At 53.5% G+C, this 16,532-nt stretch overlaps 8 protein-coding genes across 8 annotated transcripts; 2 read left to right on the top strand and 6 right to left on the bottom strand.

Moving 5' to 3' along the window:
- Positions 1 to 230: 230 nt before the first annotated feature.
- Positions 231 to 760, bottom strand: A1O7_06873 (uncharacterized protein; the record flags this gene model as incomplete). Its single annotated transcript, XM_007760873.1, has 2 exons — positions 231 to 562; positions 613 to 760. 2 exons carry the CDS (start codon positions 758 to 760, stop codon positions 231 to 233), a joined length of 480 nt encoding a protein of 159 aa, XP_007759063.1.
- An 864-nt stretch (positions 761 to 1,624) lies between these two features.
- A1O7_06872 (uncharacterized protein) lies at positions 1,625 to 2,243 on the bottom strand (the record flags this gene model as incomplete). The annotated part of the gene is made up of 2 exons (XM_007760872.1): positions 1,625 to 1,981; positions 2,046 to 2,243. 2 exons carry the CDS (start codon positions 2,241 to 2,243, stop codon positions 1,625 to 1,627), a joined length of 555 nt encoding a protein of 184 aa, XP_007759062.1.
- Positions 2,244 to 3,218: 975 nt separating this feature from the next.
- A1O7_06871 (uncharacterized protein) lies at positions 3,219 to 3,626 on the bottom strand (the record flags this gene model as incomplete). Its single annotated transcript, XM_007760871.1, has 1 exon — positions 3,219 to 3,626. One exon carries the CDS (start codon positions 3,624 to 3,626, stop codon positions 3,219 to 3,221), a length of 408 nt encoding a protein of 135 aa, XP_007759061.1.
- Positions 3,627 to 4,312: 686 nt separating this feature from the next.
- On the bottom strand, positions 4,313 to 4,558 carry A1O7_06870 (uncharacterized protein; the record flags this gene model as incomplete). Its single annotated transcript, XM_007760870.1, has 1 exon — positions 4,313 to 4,558. One exon carries the CDS (start codon positions 4,556 to 4,558, stop codon positions 4,313 to 4,315), a length of 246 nt encoding a protein of 81 aa, XP_007759060.1.
- A 659-nt stretch (positions 4,559 to 5,217) lies between these two features.
- A1O7_06869 (uncharacterized protein) lies at positions 5,218 to 6,043 on the top strand (the record flags this gene model as incomplete). The annotated part of the gene is made up of 3 exons (XM_007760869.1): positions 5,218 to 5,260; positions 5,311 to 5,606; positions 5,669 to 6,043. 3 exons carry the CDS (start codon positions 5,218 to 5,220, stop codon positions 6,041 to 6,043), a joined length of 714 nt encoding a protein of 237 aa, XP_007759059.1.
- A 1,386-nt stretch (positions 6,044 to 7,429) lies between these two features.
- On the bottom strand, positions 7,430 to 10,325 carry A1O7_06868 (uncharacterized protein; the record flags this gene model as incomplete). Its single annotated transcript, XM_007760868.1, has 3 exons — positions 7,430 to 7,668; positions 7,729 to 10,191; positions 10,250 to 10,325. The coding sequence occupies 3 exons, from the start codon at positions 10,323 to 10,325 to the stop codon at positions 7,430 to 7,432; spliced, it is 2,778 nt and encodes a 925-aa protein (XP_007759058.1).
- A 435-nt stretch (positions 10,326 to 10,760) lies between these two features.
- A1O7_06867 (uncharacterized protein) lies at positions 10,761 to 11,546 on the top strand (the record flags this gene model as incomplete). The annotated part of the gene is made up of 2 exons (XM_007760867.1): positions 10,761 to 10,813; positions 10,880 to 11,546. The coding sequence occupies 2 exons, from the start codon at positions 10,761 to 10,763 to the stop codon at positions 11,544 to 11,546; spliced, it is 720 nt and encodes a 239-aa protein (XP_007759057.1).
- Positions 11,547 to 12,632: 1,086 nt separating this feature from the next.
- Positions 12,633 to 13,691, bottom strand: A1O7_06866 (uncharacterized protein; the record flags this gene model as incomplete). The annotated part of the gene is made up of 3 exons (XM_007760866.1): positions 12,633 to 13,197; positions 13,250 to 13,527; positions 13,575 to 13,691. 3 exons carry the CDS (start codon positions 13,689 to 13,691, stop codon positions 12,633 to 12,635), a joined length of 960 nt encoding a protein of 319 aa, XP_007759056.1.
- Positions 13,692 to 16,532: the final 2,841 nt, after the last annotated feature.

Raw genomic sequence — 16,532 nt, 5'->3', positions numbered from 1 at the left:
GTCCCTCAGCTGATCACGCCGTCTTACATTTCTCATGAGTGAACTACCAGAGCCAATCTTGCCGTACCAAACCCGAGTCCGTTCGTATTCCTCCCGCGGTCGTCTAGGTACCAGCACAGGTTCCGACGTCGCGTCACCAGCATCACCGGTATCCAATAGTTGATCTTGCTCTTGGCTTGGAAGGCAGAACTTGTTAACCGAATCTTTTTGAAACTCGGCCAGGTATGTCGCTAGTTGATTTCCAGCCTTGAAAGGTCTCTTCTGGGTAGCTGAATGTGTCCGATTGCAGCTCTGACAATAGCTGGTGTTTCAGCCAGGCGGTTGGTTGGGAAGAATCCCTCGTCTGTAGCCTTGCCTAGGTCATAGTGGACAATGCCACCACCCGTTCCATCCGGGACACCGACAATCACATCACCAAGCCGAATATCACGGTACTTCGCAGGGTCGCTCGGGGATAAATTTGGCAAGCCAGCAGCAACTCCCACCAACAGAGCGAACCATATTCGAGGAAACCGAGCCTTTACTTGGCTCTCGAGTGCAGCTGCCGAGCCAACCCCGTACTCTTGCCCCGTTGTCAGGTGGCAATGACGACATCGTGGCCATTGACTTCACCACCGATGTAGATATAGTCATCGCCTCTTTCAGACTCAAAATGGCCCTCATGTCGTTTGTCGAGCACTCCGAGGGCTGCTTCGGCTTCAATGGGGAGGACTCCAAGCCACGCGACGGTGCAGTCGTTGTAGTCGAGCTTGGTGCTCATAGTGGACTAGGCTGTTCATGCTTCCACTGACTGAAGTAGGAATGTGGCGCGACAAACTAGATCGTGGCCGGTCAGCTGTGAAGACTTTGTCAAGTGGTGCACTGATCCGACAGGAACAGGCTTCTCGAGATGAGGAGCTCGAGGTGTCTTGTGTTGGCCAAGCTCAGGAGCGGTGAAAATTTGAAGAGGTTGGTCCGCGCAGGCTGGCCAGCAATACGAAAGTCCGTCAGGCTGTGTGTGGCCGTGAAGTGGCCGGGGACGAATTGCTGTCTGCCTTGCAAGGCGCCGACACAGGAAGGTTTCAATCATCAACTGGCCGAGGAAGGCGCTGCGGTATATGTAGTAGGTGCGCATTTCCGAGTGTTGACCGTCCTGCACAGACGTAGGATACCCTGATTTAAAAGTCGGCTGCGACGACGGCTGCATCCACATGCAACCTTGAAGCACCATCGCGCTGCCCTCATCTCGTCGTTTGTGGCGCACGCTCCCGAGGGCTGCTACGCAAAGCCCCGAGAACTACACAATCAGGATGCAAGAAACAAGATCATTGCTCCAAGGAGACCTAGGCTCGAGGTGCTCTCTTTCTTCTCTTTGGCAACAGAGGTTCGTCTAGAACAAACTTCATAAAGCGCGGGTATTGGCGCTCCCTCTGATTGCTCGAATCCCGAAGCTCGAAGCTCGTACCCACGTCGACGAGCCGGTATCAATTGCCCCGTCAGTTTTTCCTCTTTCAGTTACCAGTAGCCGCCCGGCAGCACCCACGTAAGGCGACACAGCTTCAGGGCGGTGGTTAGTGAAGAGCAGAGACGCTGGTTAGCACAAGAATCTCCCATATCATTGACGTACCAAGGCTGTGTGCAGTTCTCACTTTTCTCCCCACCAAGGATCCTCCAGAATGCAAGACATCGTCGGCCCCTTCTTTGGATCGAGCTCCGTCATCTTCAATATCATTCTCTTTGTCTCGGCATTGAGATTTGGGGAATTGCCCCCGTCCCACTGTGCGAAGCGCATGCTCGGCTGTTCTTCCGCCACAACATCCGATAACATCCTCAACAACTCACTCCAATACTCGTCATTGACATGAGGAATAAGCCCAGGCGGGGCAGTCCCGAACATCGAGAACAATTGATACAAAATCACCTGCTCAGGCTCAACGTTGTCCTTCTTGAGCTGCTCGAAGTCCGGGTGCAGAGTTTCCATGCCGGTAATAGTGTAGAGGAACTGCCCCAAAAGCTTAGTAACGGCGTCGTTATCACGGTAAGGTCCTCCGCTCCAGCTCACCCACAACCAGACCAAAAGAGAAGACCTCAGATGGTTTACCGATGCCGTTGCCTGTTTGTCCTTCCGGGCTGCGCCACATGACGTTGCCAATGCTGTGATCGAGCAGCCTATGGCCCTTGAGCTGTAAAGCACAGTCCAGATCCGCCCAGGCGACTCGTTCGACTATGAATCGGCCGTTCTCATCGACATCCCAGTCGATCATGGCATTGTTGGGCTTCGTGTCTGCACGGCCTAGTCAGATACGTCGAGGCAGGGGAAGAAGAAGTGACGCTGTAGGCCTTCATTGGGTGCAACCTACCTACATGTATCCAGTTTCGAGACTGCAGATCTTTGAGTCCCAACCCTAGGTCTCGGAGGATGGTTTTTCTTGGCGCAAGTGGAAGATCAGGGTGGTTCTTCAAGTAAAGTAAGTCGTCTTTGTAATAGCCGTAGACGAGAACGCGTTCCTCGACTCATGGCCATCCAGGTGTGTTCGAAGGCGAGGACTGTCGCCAAACTCATCCTTCAGCTCGTGGGAGAGTGCGAATATCGAGTGCGAGACGCTCTTCAAAACGAAGACGTGATTCTCGCAGCTACATTCCATGCGAATTCAGCCAGCCTTAAGGTCGACTGCTGGGAAGACCGTGTATGAGTCCTGCGAAATTACTGCGCAAGGTACACATTGAGTTCCGGTTTGTGAGGATGAGCCTGGAGATTCCTGTCACGCGTTTACACTCGACCGGAGCGGCCAGTCAAGGTGGAGCACATTCTCACGAATTTTGCTCTTCCGGGGCGAACAACGAGCATGGCCGCGGTGACGACAACGCAAGGGCAATGGCGACATATTGAAGTGCAGTAGAGTGAGCAAGTGGTGCGGGTTGTTGAAGTCTTCTTTCTGTGAGATCACATGGACCGACAGAATTGTGACGGCTTGGGTTTCAATACAGTAATTTATACGGTATGCTACCATCACGTGATGCTAGGACTATCTGGCGTTGCGTTGTGGTCACGGGGAGACTGTCCACATTTACAGTATCATTTCGATGTTATTCTGACAATTCGCTGTATTCTCGGCGACGGGTAACTATGCAGCCTAGTTTTACAAAGTACCTCCACCCCGCGGCCGTGGACACCGCATGTCGCAGTCCACAAGACAGCCAAGAACACCAAAAGTGAGCACAGAAGGTATCTCTCCGGTCTAGCGACCTTGAGTCTTGACTTTCCATTCACCCCTTCCGTGGCCCCAGAATTTATGATCCCACATAGCCTGGAACTGCACGTGTCCATGGTAGTTTTTGAACTGCATCACGGAACGGCCATGTCGGTCAGGCTTCGTCTTCGCGTACCAGCCAAATTCCTCCAGACGGCGCGCCGATATTCGAGAGCAGCCATCATTTGTGTCCAAAACGACGCCCTGGAGGAGGAGATTGAGGATCATCTCGTTGGCGTTGTCTGAAGTAGGGTCGGGAATCCAAACAGGCAGCCTGACTTCGCCGACATCTCTGGTCCGGTTTTCTAGTATCCCAGGCACAGTGGTGATGTGGTCATTGCCGTTAAAGTCGACTATCCATTTGCCATAGTCGTAGAGACGACCGTTGACGGGCATGATTGGATGTTCGTATGGTCTGATGTCGTAAATGTCGAAGTGGAGGTTATGTGCTTCGGGATGAGTGATTAGTATACGTATTCGGGCCTTTGGTGAGCATTCAAGTTTGATAGTGGACCTGGAAACCATTTATATAGGCTGGCCAGAAGGTGCAAACGATAACAATGGCGGGTTTCACTGACACGGTTTTGACACCGGCGCGTTCGTTTAGAAACACTTGACATTTCGTCTGCCTCCTGCCGCTAGGCGTTGCACAAATGGGCACCAAATGGCCACGACGGACCTCACTGGGGTGAGAGACCATGCGATTGTCGTCGAAGTGACAGCTGTTAGCAATGCCTGTCGGATGGTTTGGTCCCTTATGATGCTGGTTGTAAGAGGTAAGGTGATATTCCAGTGAAGGGAGCCGTTCCACCCGTTGGTGCTTCAGAGGCAGAAGACTGAAGACGACCCTGATAAACAATCGAGCATCAGGAGGAGCTGGGTAACGGCACATTATACCTCTCGCTCTTTATATGGGGGCAAACTCGTAGCAGTATTTGGTGAAAACAGGCCAAGCTGTTCTTGTTCATCACAGAAGGGGTGGACGAATGCCGCATTTCTCGATGCACAACTCTCGACAATCGACTCATTCCTCTTTCTGCCGCTGTGGATCGAGGACGACTTCTAAAAGGAGTGCAAAGAAGTCACTGTGGCACGTCGCTCTTTTTATTTCTCGAAGCATTTTGAACTGTCCAGTTGCCGCGGTCTTCATCTGCTTCTAGAGCATACACGAAGATATGCGACATGAGTCCCGGACTGACGGCGCCAGTGCTCTGTGTGAAATTTTCATCCCCAATGCGACGGACGTGTTGCATTGCTTCTTGGACTTCCGGTGTTGGAATCAGCCACTGGTCATGGGCCTGTCCTAGTTCGACTATCGAGTAAGTCATTTTGTGCCACAGAGCAGGAAAGGCGGTGTCTGAAGCCCTGCCCAAGCTGGGAAAGGGGGAAGTAGACACATATCCATGCTGCGAGATTCGACTTCAGCTCGATCGCCAAGATGAAGGATGAGATGTTCCTTTCCGGATTGCCCTACTAACCTTCCGTGGCTTCTAACACTGTAGCTTACAGGGCACTCAATGGCACAGTGGGGTGGGGCCTGAGAGGATATGCACGACAACACAGGCGAGACAGGGTACGGGAATCTGTAGCGGACGACAACGGGGCAGACGGCAGATTGTGCGAACCGTACAACAAGAGAACGATAGAACAAGATTTGGTTTGAGTGGTGCAGAGTAATCAAGAACAAGATGGTGTACGTCTGCAGAGTAGCTGACTTGGATCGATCTCAAGGTTCTTGGAAAAGTCATATACTTTTGGAAGGTGAAGGGAGAATACCTGGAGGTACCTAATGAACCCCGTGTGAAAGAGGTGTGAAGCTTCGTGCAGTCACCAAGATGTTGTTGGTGGCTTACATAAGGCTAAACGGACTCCAACTTCGGTGTTTCCCCGGATTATTTTGGCTTCAGCACACGCTGTCCAATACAATCGTACAAGCACATGATCATTCTCTTCCCCTGCCTACACTGCACTATCAGACACCGTAGGGATGGCGTCTCCTCCCCAGAAGGTGTCGCTGTACTCCAGCAACGGTACGACAGCATGCCCCGTTTCTGCGGACTCTCTCACTAACTACCCACAGACCTCAAGAACGCGACCGATGATGCCCTCGCGCCATACCTCACCAGCCTGCCGAAACCCTACACATTCAAACAAGACCACTTCACCACCAACATCAAACTTGTTCTGGGCTATACCGCCGTCCTGATCGCGGGAGCCTTGTTCTATGCAGACTGGAAACTCGGCTGGGATGCCACCAAGGCGTACACCGGCCCTGCTTGTGTCTCATATTTTATTCTGAACGGTATCCTGACGTACTGGATTTGGGCCGTCGAGGCGGGCACGGTCTTTTCTGGCGTGAGAGAAGGAGGACAACGAGTATGTTCCCGGATGCCTTATGGCACCCTGCCAAATGCAACGGCCAACTGACATGGTCATAGCTGACCCTCCGCTCCTCGACGCAAAAGTACGTCCCCGAATACAAACTCAAGGTCAGGTACAGTGCCCCTTCGACGGGCAAGACTTGGGAAGACAAGGAGATTACCGGCAAATTCACCCAGTGGTTCAACACCCACGGATACCTCCAGCACAAAGAGTTCCAGCAGTGGTTGAACAGTAATATCGATGTCTTGAAGACAGCACAGGCGGAGCTGAGCAGCAAGGAAAAGCCCAGCGAGAGAATACCTGTGTTGATGCCAGTTACCAAGGCCGAGGAGATTTCCACGTCTGCCACAGGGCTAGAGACGGCGAGCCCCGTGCCTGCGAGCCCCGTGCCTGCGAGCGCGAAGAAGAGCCGGCCAAAGAAGAAGGCTTGATGGATTGTGTGTGTCCAAGCTGGACACATCTATTCGATTACTCGAGCTGGCACGATCATCCTGTTTGGCACGATTTGCTCCAGCCGGTGGGATATTCCAACAATCCTGAATGATACGCCTTTCGGCTTGCTTGGTGACAGGTATATCGGCAACCCACGCTCTAGGCATGAATGGCGCTTTCAGAGCTCAACAACACGAGCGACATACAGACGTTCCTCGCAGGTATCCACCGCCTGACCATGGATCAGCACCTCCAGCCAGACAGGCCGGAAGACCGGCACGTGCGAGGAAGTGATGCTTATATATTAGCGCCTCACCAGCCAGCAAAAATATCAACAACGGGCAGCCTCGTAAGAGCATCTCGCTGGACTTTGGGGAATGGAGCATGCACCCCGGTCGAGACCTGAATTCTGCGCTCCACCAGTCGCGAGACAACAGTACGAAATGAGAGACCACAGCCTGTTTCTGCACATTGCAGCTCGACCCCCTGGCCTGGACCTTCTGCGACCTTGCCCCCAGACCCTCAGTTAGGTGCGCGTTGCATGTTGATGCAGCTGTCACGACGTCCAAGAAGCATGGCCCTCACTACCTCGCTACCTTAGCTGCCTTGACGGCCTTGGAAGAGGGAAGTTCTGCCGTCCGTTTCCGATCTGCGGATCCGAGGTTTCGCGAGGTAGCCATGGACTGATCCATTCCATTCGGAGACACACGCCTGCTCACAAGCATAGTCTACGGCACGCGGACTACGAATCTGCAACCATCTCCGGAGCGCCCGCCTGTGGTCTTTGAAGTATGCAGTACCGCTCGAGTTATCGGGTGCTCGAACTCTGGAAACCAACACCAATTTAGACGAATGAAGAAACCCCAGACGTTCCCTTTTTCTTTTTCCATTGCCCTGATCACCCGTGTCACGCATCACGCCATGCCATGCCCATGCCACGTGAAAGCATAGCTTAGCATAGCATAATGTAACGTGGCATAACGTACGCCGTAATATACCACTGCGCTGCACAGCGCTAGGTTTCATGCTTGCATGCATCTCATTCCAAATTGGGTAGGAAGGGCCAGTGCAGTGCAGTGAAGCCAAGCCATTTCCGCATCTATCATGATCATGGTTTTTGGTCCTCCCCTGACACCTTGACAGAGTCAATGGTACCCATGAATGTCATACGTATGTCACCAGGACCTGACCACAGGTCCCTCCTCGCCATGCGCATGCGTTGCTTGGTCGTCTTCCTCCCCTCGCCACTCCGACCCTGGCCTTGTTACGGCTTCGGGTTCCAGTTCCGGCTCCGGTTCTGGACCCAGGCTCAGGTCCTGATTCAGGTGCTTGACATAGGTAGCTTCTCATAGATAGTCTCCGCCGCCCACCCCTACTTATTTTCGCTACGACAAAACGCCAACCATCCCTTGCGCGAGGCCACCGCCGCTTTCATCCGTCCGCACGGAAACCTTGACAGTAACGCCCGTTTTGGCCGAGTATACCATCTTGACCAGCGCGGCCACGCGGCCACCCGTGACGGATTTGCCGTACAACTTGAGCGTGTGCGTCGTGTTGGATAGGACCACGTCTGTGCCCTCGAGGGGTTGCAAGGATAGCGCCGAAGTGAGTTGCTCTGCAGCATCTGTACCACACGCTATTGTTAGCATCGCATCCCAGCCCAATCGACAATGGAATAGCTTACCACCCAGGCCCTCAACACTTGCGCCACCCAACACAAGCGTCTCGCTCACCTCCTCCCCACTAGCGCCTGTGCCTTCCCAGACATGATCGAAACTGCCTGTGAAAGCTGGGCTCACGAAATCGGCCCCACTGAGCTCAAGGTTCTCAATCTCGTATTCATCTTCGTAGCCTCCTTCCTCAGCTTCTCCACTGACAGGGTCGATTTCTTTGGACGTAAATTTGAGGACATTGGTGAATGTGGTGATGGGGAAGGAGGATTCGCCGTGGACCTTGCGGAATGCGACGTATACAACCCCCGGTTCGTTGGTTTTCAGAGCGGTGGCCGGGATGATGAATTCTTCTTCGAGGGTGGGTTCTTCTTCTTCTGCTGGGGAGGCCAGGACGGTGACGTTCTCGAGAACCGTTGATCCCAGAGTATTCTTGATGTCGTACTGGATGACCACGTGCTCCTTGAAGATGTGTTTCACGGCGGAGACGACGTATTCGGTCTCGGACTCGGTGAGTTCTACCACATTGCTGGATTTCAGAACAGGACCGTATGCTGCAAGCTCGGGTACCCGGGAGAATGTTTGTGTGTATTTCTGTGCGACTGCTGCGCCGGCGGCAGCACCTTCTGCGGCGCCGTTGGCCTTGGGTTTCGCAGGACCTGTACTTGGTGGCTTGAGTGTCGGTGTTGCGGTGGTGAGTTTCTTGGTGCGTTCTTCTGCCAGTGCTTGTTCGTGTGACACGACTGGCACAGAATTGATATCGAATGCCTTGGCAAAGACAGACTTGTCGTTGGACGTGACGTACATGACGAGTTTGTGTTCGAAAGTCGAGAGTGAAAACATGGAATCGTTCTTGATGAAGCGTTCAGCGACGTCATCTTCCTCCTGCATCAGTCGGAGGTTCAACGCCGCTCGGTCGCGCACTTCGTCGTCTGTGTCGTCCAAACACCTCTCCAGCAGCACTCGTACGCTTTTCTTGACTTCGGGGTCTTTTTGTCCCACACCAAACTTTGCCAGAGCCGTGACCGCTGCGGCACGGACCAGTGCGTTTTCGAGCACAACTCGGTTGTAGATGTACCGGATGTACTTTGTAGGTTGAGGTGTCTTTGGCCCTTCGACGCCAATGAGATGCAAGATCCGTACCGCCAACTTTGTGAATTCGCAATCCTCAATAAACTCGCAAAGATGTGAAAGGGTCTCTTCTTTGCTTCCCGGCACGAACTTGATCAGGTCAAACATGCTCTCCACGACAGCACGCTTGAACTCATAACCACCCTCGTCTCTCAAGATGCCACTCAAGAATGTCAGCATGCCAGCCTGTTTGCTGGGAAATTTCATGCATAATGTCCGGATGGCTTCAACAATTGTGATCTTGAACTCATCCGTGATTTCCGCCATGAAGCCGGCGATTTGCTTCATAAGCCTGTCCACGCTGGCTTCGTTACCGGTCTTGAGAAGTGTGGTGATTGCAAAGGTGGCGATGGACCGATTCGTGTTTGAGATCAGGGCTTCGATATCGGGGTTCGCGGAATGGACCGCCTGGGGCTTGAACGAGGCGAATGAATGGAGGATCCGAATCGCGGCAAACTTAGTGACGGCTCTCGGAGACGTCAAGAAGGACTGGAGGGCGTGGATGGCTTGTGCTGCTTCCGCATCGCTCACATCGGGCATGTTGCAAATGGCCTTTGCGGCCTCGAAGACCACCATCTCGCTCTTATGCCGTAACCATGTGTCCAGCATCTGCATCATTGGCTTTCTGAGGCTAGGATCTTCCTCGGCGAGTCTAGCAGCCAGTCGTACCAACATCATAACACCGGCCGGACTCTTGACGGCTCCCGCAGCACCGTATTGCTGAACCATCTTCACCAGGGCCATCCTGTCATGTGATCGCATCTGATACAGCAGACCGATCGCATGATACTGGTTCATATAATTGGTATTAGCCGCGGCGAGCGAGTGCTGCGAGCTACCACCGAAGCTCAGGAATCCTCCACTTGACTTGGATGATGAGGCGGCCTCCTGGGTCTCACTCTGCCACCTCCGGACCACATCCCTTGCAATGGGCAATAAATGGTACGACGATACCAACGCGGCCGAGGAGACAGCGGGGGACTTGTCCACAATAGCCGTCTTGATCAACCGCTCAATGCCCTGCACAGTTGTAGCATCAATAATCCTGCAGAGCGCCCGGATCGAGTTCGCTTTGTAAATGATCTCACTGCCCACAGTCATATCCTTCATGATAATGCTCGTGGACATGATGACATCTTCGGCAGTGTGAGCCAGCTCTTTGAGAATAAGATAGACCATCTGACGGAGCGAAGGGTCCTTGTTCTGGAACAACTTGGAGATACCGAAGAATAGGGTTGTCGCTTCGTTGGTGGGGAACTTCTCCCCCGTGAAGAGGAGGACAGCAATCTTGGTGAGGAGTGTTCGGCATTTTCGAGGCGATATGGGGGACGAGTTGAACAGTCGGGCTGGACACCTAGGTCAATATCTGGTGTCCGAGACGGCTAGAAAGAGAGGAGGCAGTACCATCTTGGAAGACAGAAGTGCGGTCCAGCTTGAAGCTGGAGTGGTCGGCATCCTCATCCTTCTTTGCGTAACTCATCTTGAACGGCAGGAGCACACAAGCATTCGTCTAATGGTAGGCCGAGCGTTCAGGACGAGGAGGATGGCCCCTGGGGTGAGAAGCTGATGGGATGGAGTGTGCAGCGACTACCGCAGGATCATCTCGCAGGAAGAGGCGAACTGAAGTGAAGGATGTATAGAGCAGAGGGAGTGTTTCCGTACTAAAGCGAGGGTATATCCAGCGTTGCCGTCGAGTGTTGTGCCGCTGCGGGCGTGGAGTTGTCGACGGTGTCCTCCCGCGCTGCCAATAATTTGTGTGCTGCAGCCACAGCCACATGTGACAGCCACAGTGTGGCTGACTTCACACCACCACTTCACACAAGATCAGCCTTCTTTCGGGCGTTGACTATGTGTACAATTCGATGTTGTTCACCCTCGTCTTTTCTTCCGCATATCCAGACTATCCAACTTCAAGATGGACATGCCGGTTAATGTTCCGATAGATAACCCGGATGCAGATACAGAATGGTTGGTTTCGCTTTCCGCCACACCGTGAAGTGGCTCCCAATGCTCCTAACCTCACTACTTCCACAGGAACGACATCCTCCGCAAGCATGGCATCATTCCCGAAAAGCCACCGGATCCTGAACCAATAATCCAAGAAGCGCTCCTAGAAGCCGCCAAACGCGCCCACGAAAACCGTCTCGAAGACAAGGACCTCGACGAACTCCACGAGCTGGAGGACGAAGAGGACGAGGCTTTTCTCGAAACGTACCGCCAAAAGCGCCTGGCGGAGTTGTCAAGTCTGCAGAAGAAATCTGTCTATGGGCAGGTCTATCCTCTTCAGAAACCGGACTATGCGCGGGACGTCACCGAGGAGTCGTCCAAAGCCTTTGTGTTGGTCAATTTGACGTCTTCAACAGGCACGAACATCGAGTCTCGCGTCCTTTCCGAGATTTGGAGGGAGGCGGCGAGGAAGTTTGGGGACGTCAAATTCTGCGAAATCAGGGCGGATATGTGTATCGAGGGTTACCCTGATCGGAACACGCCTACCATTCTGGTATACAAGGACGGCGACATCAAGCGCCAGATTGTGACGCTAGGTCAGCTTAACGGCGCAAGGACGAATCTGAAGGACATTGAGAGGGTCCTCGTCGAGGTTGGGGCTCTCCAGGAGAGCGACGTGCGCCTGAAGCGGAGGGAAGAAGACGACGACAGCAGCAGGGATAACCATGACGATGGCGACGATGATTGGGACTAACAACACGAGGTTTTCCATTTGACTGGTACCACATTCAACCCCATTTCTACCGAACCTGCAGGCGCGATCGACTACGCCTAACAACTAGCAAATCCGGACCTTAAGCTGTTATGTCTAAATGGGATGATATAATTCTCAGAGTTGCCCTCTAATAACAGGCCAGCATCCGAGATATTCCCGCTGCCGAGCAGCTTGTGTGTCTTCAGGCTTCGTCGACTCTCAACTATGATCGTGGCTGGCACAGGAAGCTCCTTTATACGTGCGTTGACGTATGTTGTTCGTCCTGCACTAGAGCGTACGAACGGATCCAGCTGCATTGGTCCCCCAAGCAATGGGTCTAGGAGGCATGGGTGCGATTGTCTCGCGCCTTGGAGTCGGGCGTGCATCCGAGACAGAGTGACCTAAAGCGAATAGGCCACGGTGGGGGTCTATTTCGGTGAAGTGGCCACAAGAGGCGTCCTGGACAGATGCGGCAAATGCTGTCAGTATTTGCGCCGGTCAACTTTTCAGATCCACGAATCCGATCAGATATCCAGGCCCTGAATGATAAAGAATGCATCCGGCAAAATATACTTCTGATCTCAGTAAGCCGCAATGTTTGTAGGTGGATGTTGCTTCTAATGGCGTACCAATGTTGGAGCCCTCGTGTTTGGGTGCGGGCTCGTCCAGATCTCTGTGGCTGACATAGCAGGACGCAGACCGTTTTGTCAGGGTCTCTTGATCCACTTTTGAAGAGGCTGGTGAGGATTGTATGCAGATCTCTGTCCCTAGTCTGCTCGGACTGGTAGAGATTCAATCATTTCCTGTCATCCCGTTGCGAAAACTTCGTTGGTGAGGCGTAACCAGATGCGTCCTGCAAGTAGTTGTGCAAATAGACTCAGCATGGTTCTGTTGATGGCGTTCTTCCACCCTCGTAGAGGCATTTCAACAGCTCGTACGGGAACAAATCCGATAAATTCACTTCAGATGCTTCGCGAGTCCGTTCGGCCGGGCACCGGTACTCTTCAGCGCCAGCGCTCCATGACCCAGTTCAGATGGAAAATCTTGAAGCGCAACTGATGCACGGACCACGAGATGATATGGCAGTTATATCAACTCATCCCGTCCTCCTGCCACAGCGCTCTCCGAAATGGCTTGTCGGACGTCACTCTCAAGGAAGATTGGCCCTTGACCATCGCATCTTGCCATCTTCTTCAATCGCTCACAGACATCGCCAACGTCCACTAGCCCCTTGCGAAAGAGTTCGTGCGCTTGAATGTAATCCCAGGTGGCGCCCGCTCCCAGCAGAGGTTCCCCAGTGTCGTTGTCTACGCTGATGGTTCTTAGAGTCCCAAAGTGAGCGTATTTCGAACTGAGGCCGAAGCTAGATCCTGAGCTGCTGGCTGGGGAACGGTCTTTGGAATGTCGATCTGTGGGGATATAACCCAGGGGCCCCACCAACTCATCGGGTTCCTCCATAAACGGGGTCGGACCATTTGATGCCGCGCCAGATGTGGCTCGAAGGATCTCATTCTCTGTTGCAATCTTGGCTAACTCGCGCCGTAGCCGTTCGTTCTCGCCGTTCAAGCTCAGTGATTGATGCTGCAGGCTGGTGAGTTTGGCTTCGAGATCTTTGACATGCTTTTCTTTGCGCTCGCGAAACGCTCGTTGACTACAGTCACCGTTAGACTCTCGAGAGATGGAGGTGTGGCCATTCTTCTTACGCAGCTCTGTTTTGTGCCTTTCTTCGACTTTGCTGGGGTGTCAAAAGGTCCTTCTCTTCACTGCTGCTTCGTGCTAACCCCGCTTCATCAGGCGTTGCTTCGGCCGCCGGCGCAGGCAGGGTGGTCATGTCCATGTCTGACATCGAGATCATCGAGTCCTGATGCTGACCGTGGATCGGTGGGGATTGGGTAGAGGCTTGATGTGGTTGGGCTAGGAATGTGGCCGGGTCATAGTGGAAGCTCTGTTGAAACGCCGCGAAGGCAGCATCGTATTGGTCCTGCAGGCAGGTCAGACCATCGTCTCGTCTCCTCTAGTACAACTCACTGTCGAAGGTGCGGTTCTAAACTCGTCTAGGTGACCAGTCTGGGTTGCAGAGGGCGTCTGCGGCACGCCGAAGAACTGATAGGGCTGTGGCGCCGATGTGAAATATGAAAAGTCCATGTTGAGGCTGAGAGAGATATGCGAAGGACAATGTCCTTTTGTACGTCGCCAGTCTGGCTTTCTGCGAGCGTCTCCCAAGTACACCTGCTGCAATTGTACGTCTCTGCTACCTCGCCGCCCTACGTCGGTTCGCAGATGTTATTTCGAGGATCGAATACACACTGCAGATCGAACAGAAGAGGAGATACAATTCATAGCTTTCAGGTGCGCGTATCACTAGAAAAGACCGCCACGTGCGTCCAAGGATGTCGCAGTGGCACCGAAACCGAGGAATTCAAGCGAGGATCGAGGGGCGTTGGTTGACCATCATCGAGTCCTCAGCCGGAGTTGCATCGTGGAAGTGAGATCCAAGGTGGCGGTCGAGCGTGGGCTTGGGGAGGCGACCCCCAGCGTAGACCTCCTGGGGAGCTCCAAGTATTTTGTACACTCAAATCTTGCGGTATTGCTGCTGGGGTTTTCGGGAGGCACAAGCCAGAAATAAGTTTGGATGGAACGGGAACCAGTTGTGAGACCGACAGCGAGGTGGGAAGGATTTCAGACGATCGCCCACCAATCTGCAGGGCAAGTCTTAACTCTTGTTGCCATCCGCGCTGCCACTAGGAGGTATGGGAGATGCCCGTGCCGGTGTGGAGGGGTAGGAAAGGTAGCCTATCGTGCTACGCACACAGTACGGTGGCTTTCTCGCCAGGTCCCATTTATCGCGCGAGCACGTTTCGAGGAGTCGGTCCATCAGACTTGGAGGGTAGCTCCATGTGCAGGAGGATGGAGTGAGCCGCGCACAGCCAATCGACACCCATGTCGGGTGCAGGCTGGTGGCAGTTCGTACATCGGCCACGACGTGTTTCCCGCGCGTGTGTAACTGCAATATATGCAGCGACATGGGACCTGGCAGGCGGGAAGGATCAGAGCAATCCCATCCTCGGTGATTGATTAATGTGGCTTGGGAGTGGGAATAACACACGAGATACACCGGTAGTTGTACGCGATACTGCCAGAACGTATCACTTGTCTACCCATCGAACAGAGCCACACAGAGGCTTTCGTACAGGTGCCCAAGAGAGCCTGTCTGCCAGGCTGATGTACGTTTCTTCTTCTGACGACGGTAGCGATGATGGCAAATCAAGGCTTGGAAATGTGCGGACAGAAAACCTCAATGAGAATCACTGACAGGCGAACACCACGCACGCCGCGCAAGCACTGTCGGACCAGTCGAATCTGGGTCGCATTGGAAGCACGGAGCACGACCAACTGTGCATGCGCATCTTCTGCAGCTAACGCACCATCTGCCGCCCAAACCAAGGACCAGCGCTCGATATGCAAGGGTTTACAGCCTGAGTCAGCACGCCTGAGGCCTAGAGTCGGCTGCTGAGGCCTAGAAACACCACAGTAGGAGGTACTGTACAAAAGCATGCGGTTGTCTTTCGGTTTGTCTGCGCGCGGCCCACGACGTGGCGAAATGACTCTCCATACGGAGTACAGATTGGATAAATCCTGATCGACCTGCGAAATTTCTGTGGTGTCGAAATCAAATAATACGACATCGCTGGTATAACCCCGGACTGCTCTGAAGAAGTGGTCCGGTGACGGAGTGGGAAGGGCATTCTGTGGTTTTGCCCACGGTCGAGGGTGATCTTGCAGATCTTCTTCTACTCCACTTGGCAAACCTTTGATATTCGTACCTCTGATCCTGGGACTTGACACTTCTCCACCCACCGGCAGTATGAACGTTGAACCGTAAGCACCTTCTTTCGTATGGTACCGCGTTGGGAGTATGTCTGGGGTTATTGTGGCCGAGACAAAGGCAGGTCGAAGTTCAAGTCGTCCAACTGAGGAGAACACTAGAAAGCAGCGGTCGAAATTCGCCGCGCCTCATCCCTGCAAAGAAGGGTTGTACGGAGTAAGGAATCGAAAATTAGGGGCGAAAGAACGTGGAAGGATGGATCTCGTCTGCACTGGTACATAAGAGAAGCGGGACAAGCTTTCCTAGGAAGGCCTCAACGGACGCTTCTCGTCTTGTACGAGGTGGGAAGTAGGCAAAGACTTGCATTCTCCGCACAATAACCTCTTCAGTTTCAACAGGAAACACGCGGCGGGCAATGCGTCGAGGAAGTCTTTCGCCGCACTCTAGTCTTCACAAGCCTCCGAATCCTCATGTACAGGTACAAAGCAGGGACAATGGAGCGATGCTTCTACCGCAATCGATGTGGGAGACATTGCTCTCTTTCCCTGACGGCCCTGCTTGTCGGGTGGGCGCTGCACGGCAAGCGGTCAGCAAGGTATACACACGGTGCTCCTCCTATCAGTTGATAGGTGACCCGGGGAACCCGGTCGCCGTCTGTGGAAAGAATGCGTCCTCTCTAGCGATACGGAGTACGACCTTCCATGATTGCAGAAGCGCAGCCTTGTAGGACCATTGCTCCCGTCACGCCGTGCCCAATGCTCCCCGATTCAGGGATGGTGCCCGAGGCCCGCCGTGTATCAGGAGCCCGACGCACCCATCCGTCACCCTTGTTCAAATCGCCTTTTCTTCGGCATATCAAAGGAAGCCAAGGTTACCTAAGCTTTGTACTTGGTATGCCATCAGATTTTGCGACCTAGGAAAGAATTCACTCGGTGCGAGTACTCATAGACACAACACGCGCCGTCTACGTCATGGGTAGATGCGGGGTATCGTTGCATTGGATGCGACGACTCAAATGGCGGCATGATCGTTGCTGTCTTGTCAGTCACCGATACTGTACAGATTGAGTGCTCGTGGCTGGCCTATGTAATACCTATTCAGTGGGCGACCAGTCGGGCATCAGCTTGATATTCCCTAGCAAGATGGCTATACCCATCCTG

The sequence above is a fragment of the Cladophialophora yegresii genome, assembly GCF_000585515.1.
Source record: "Cladophialophora yegresii CBS 114405 chromosome Unknown aczIN-supercont1.5, whole genome shotgun sequence".
Classification (NCBI taxonomy): domain Eukaryota; kingdom Fungi; phylum Ascomycota; class Eurotiomycetes; order Chaetothyriales; family Herpotrichiellaceae; genus Cladophialophora; species Cladophialophora yegresii.
The sequence above is the reverse complement of the archived record's forward strand: the minus strand, read 5'-3'. Positions and strand labels throughout refer to the sequence as shown.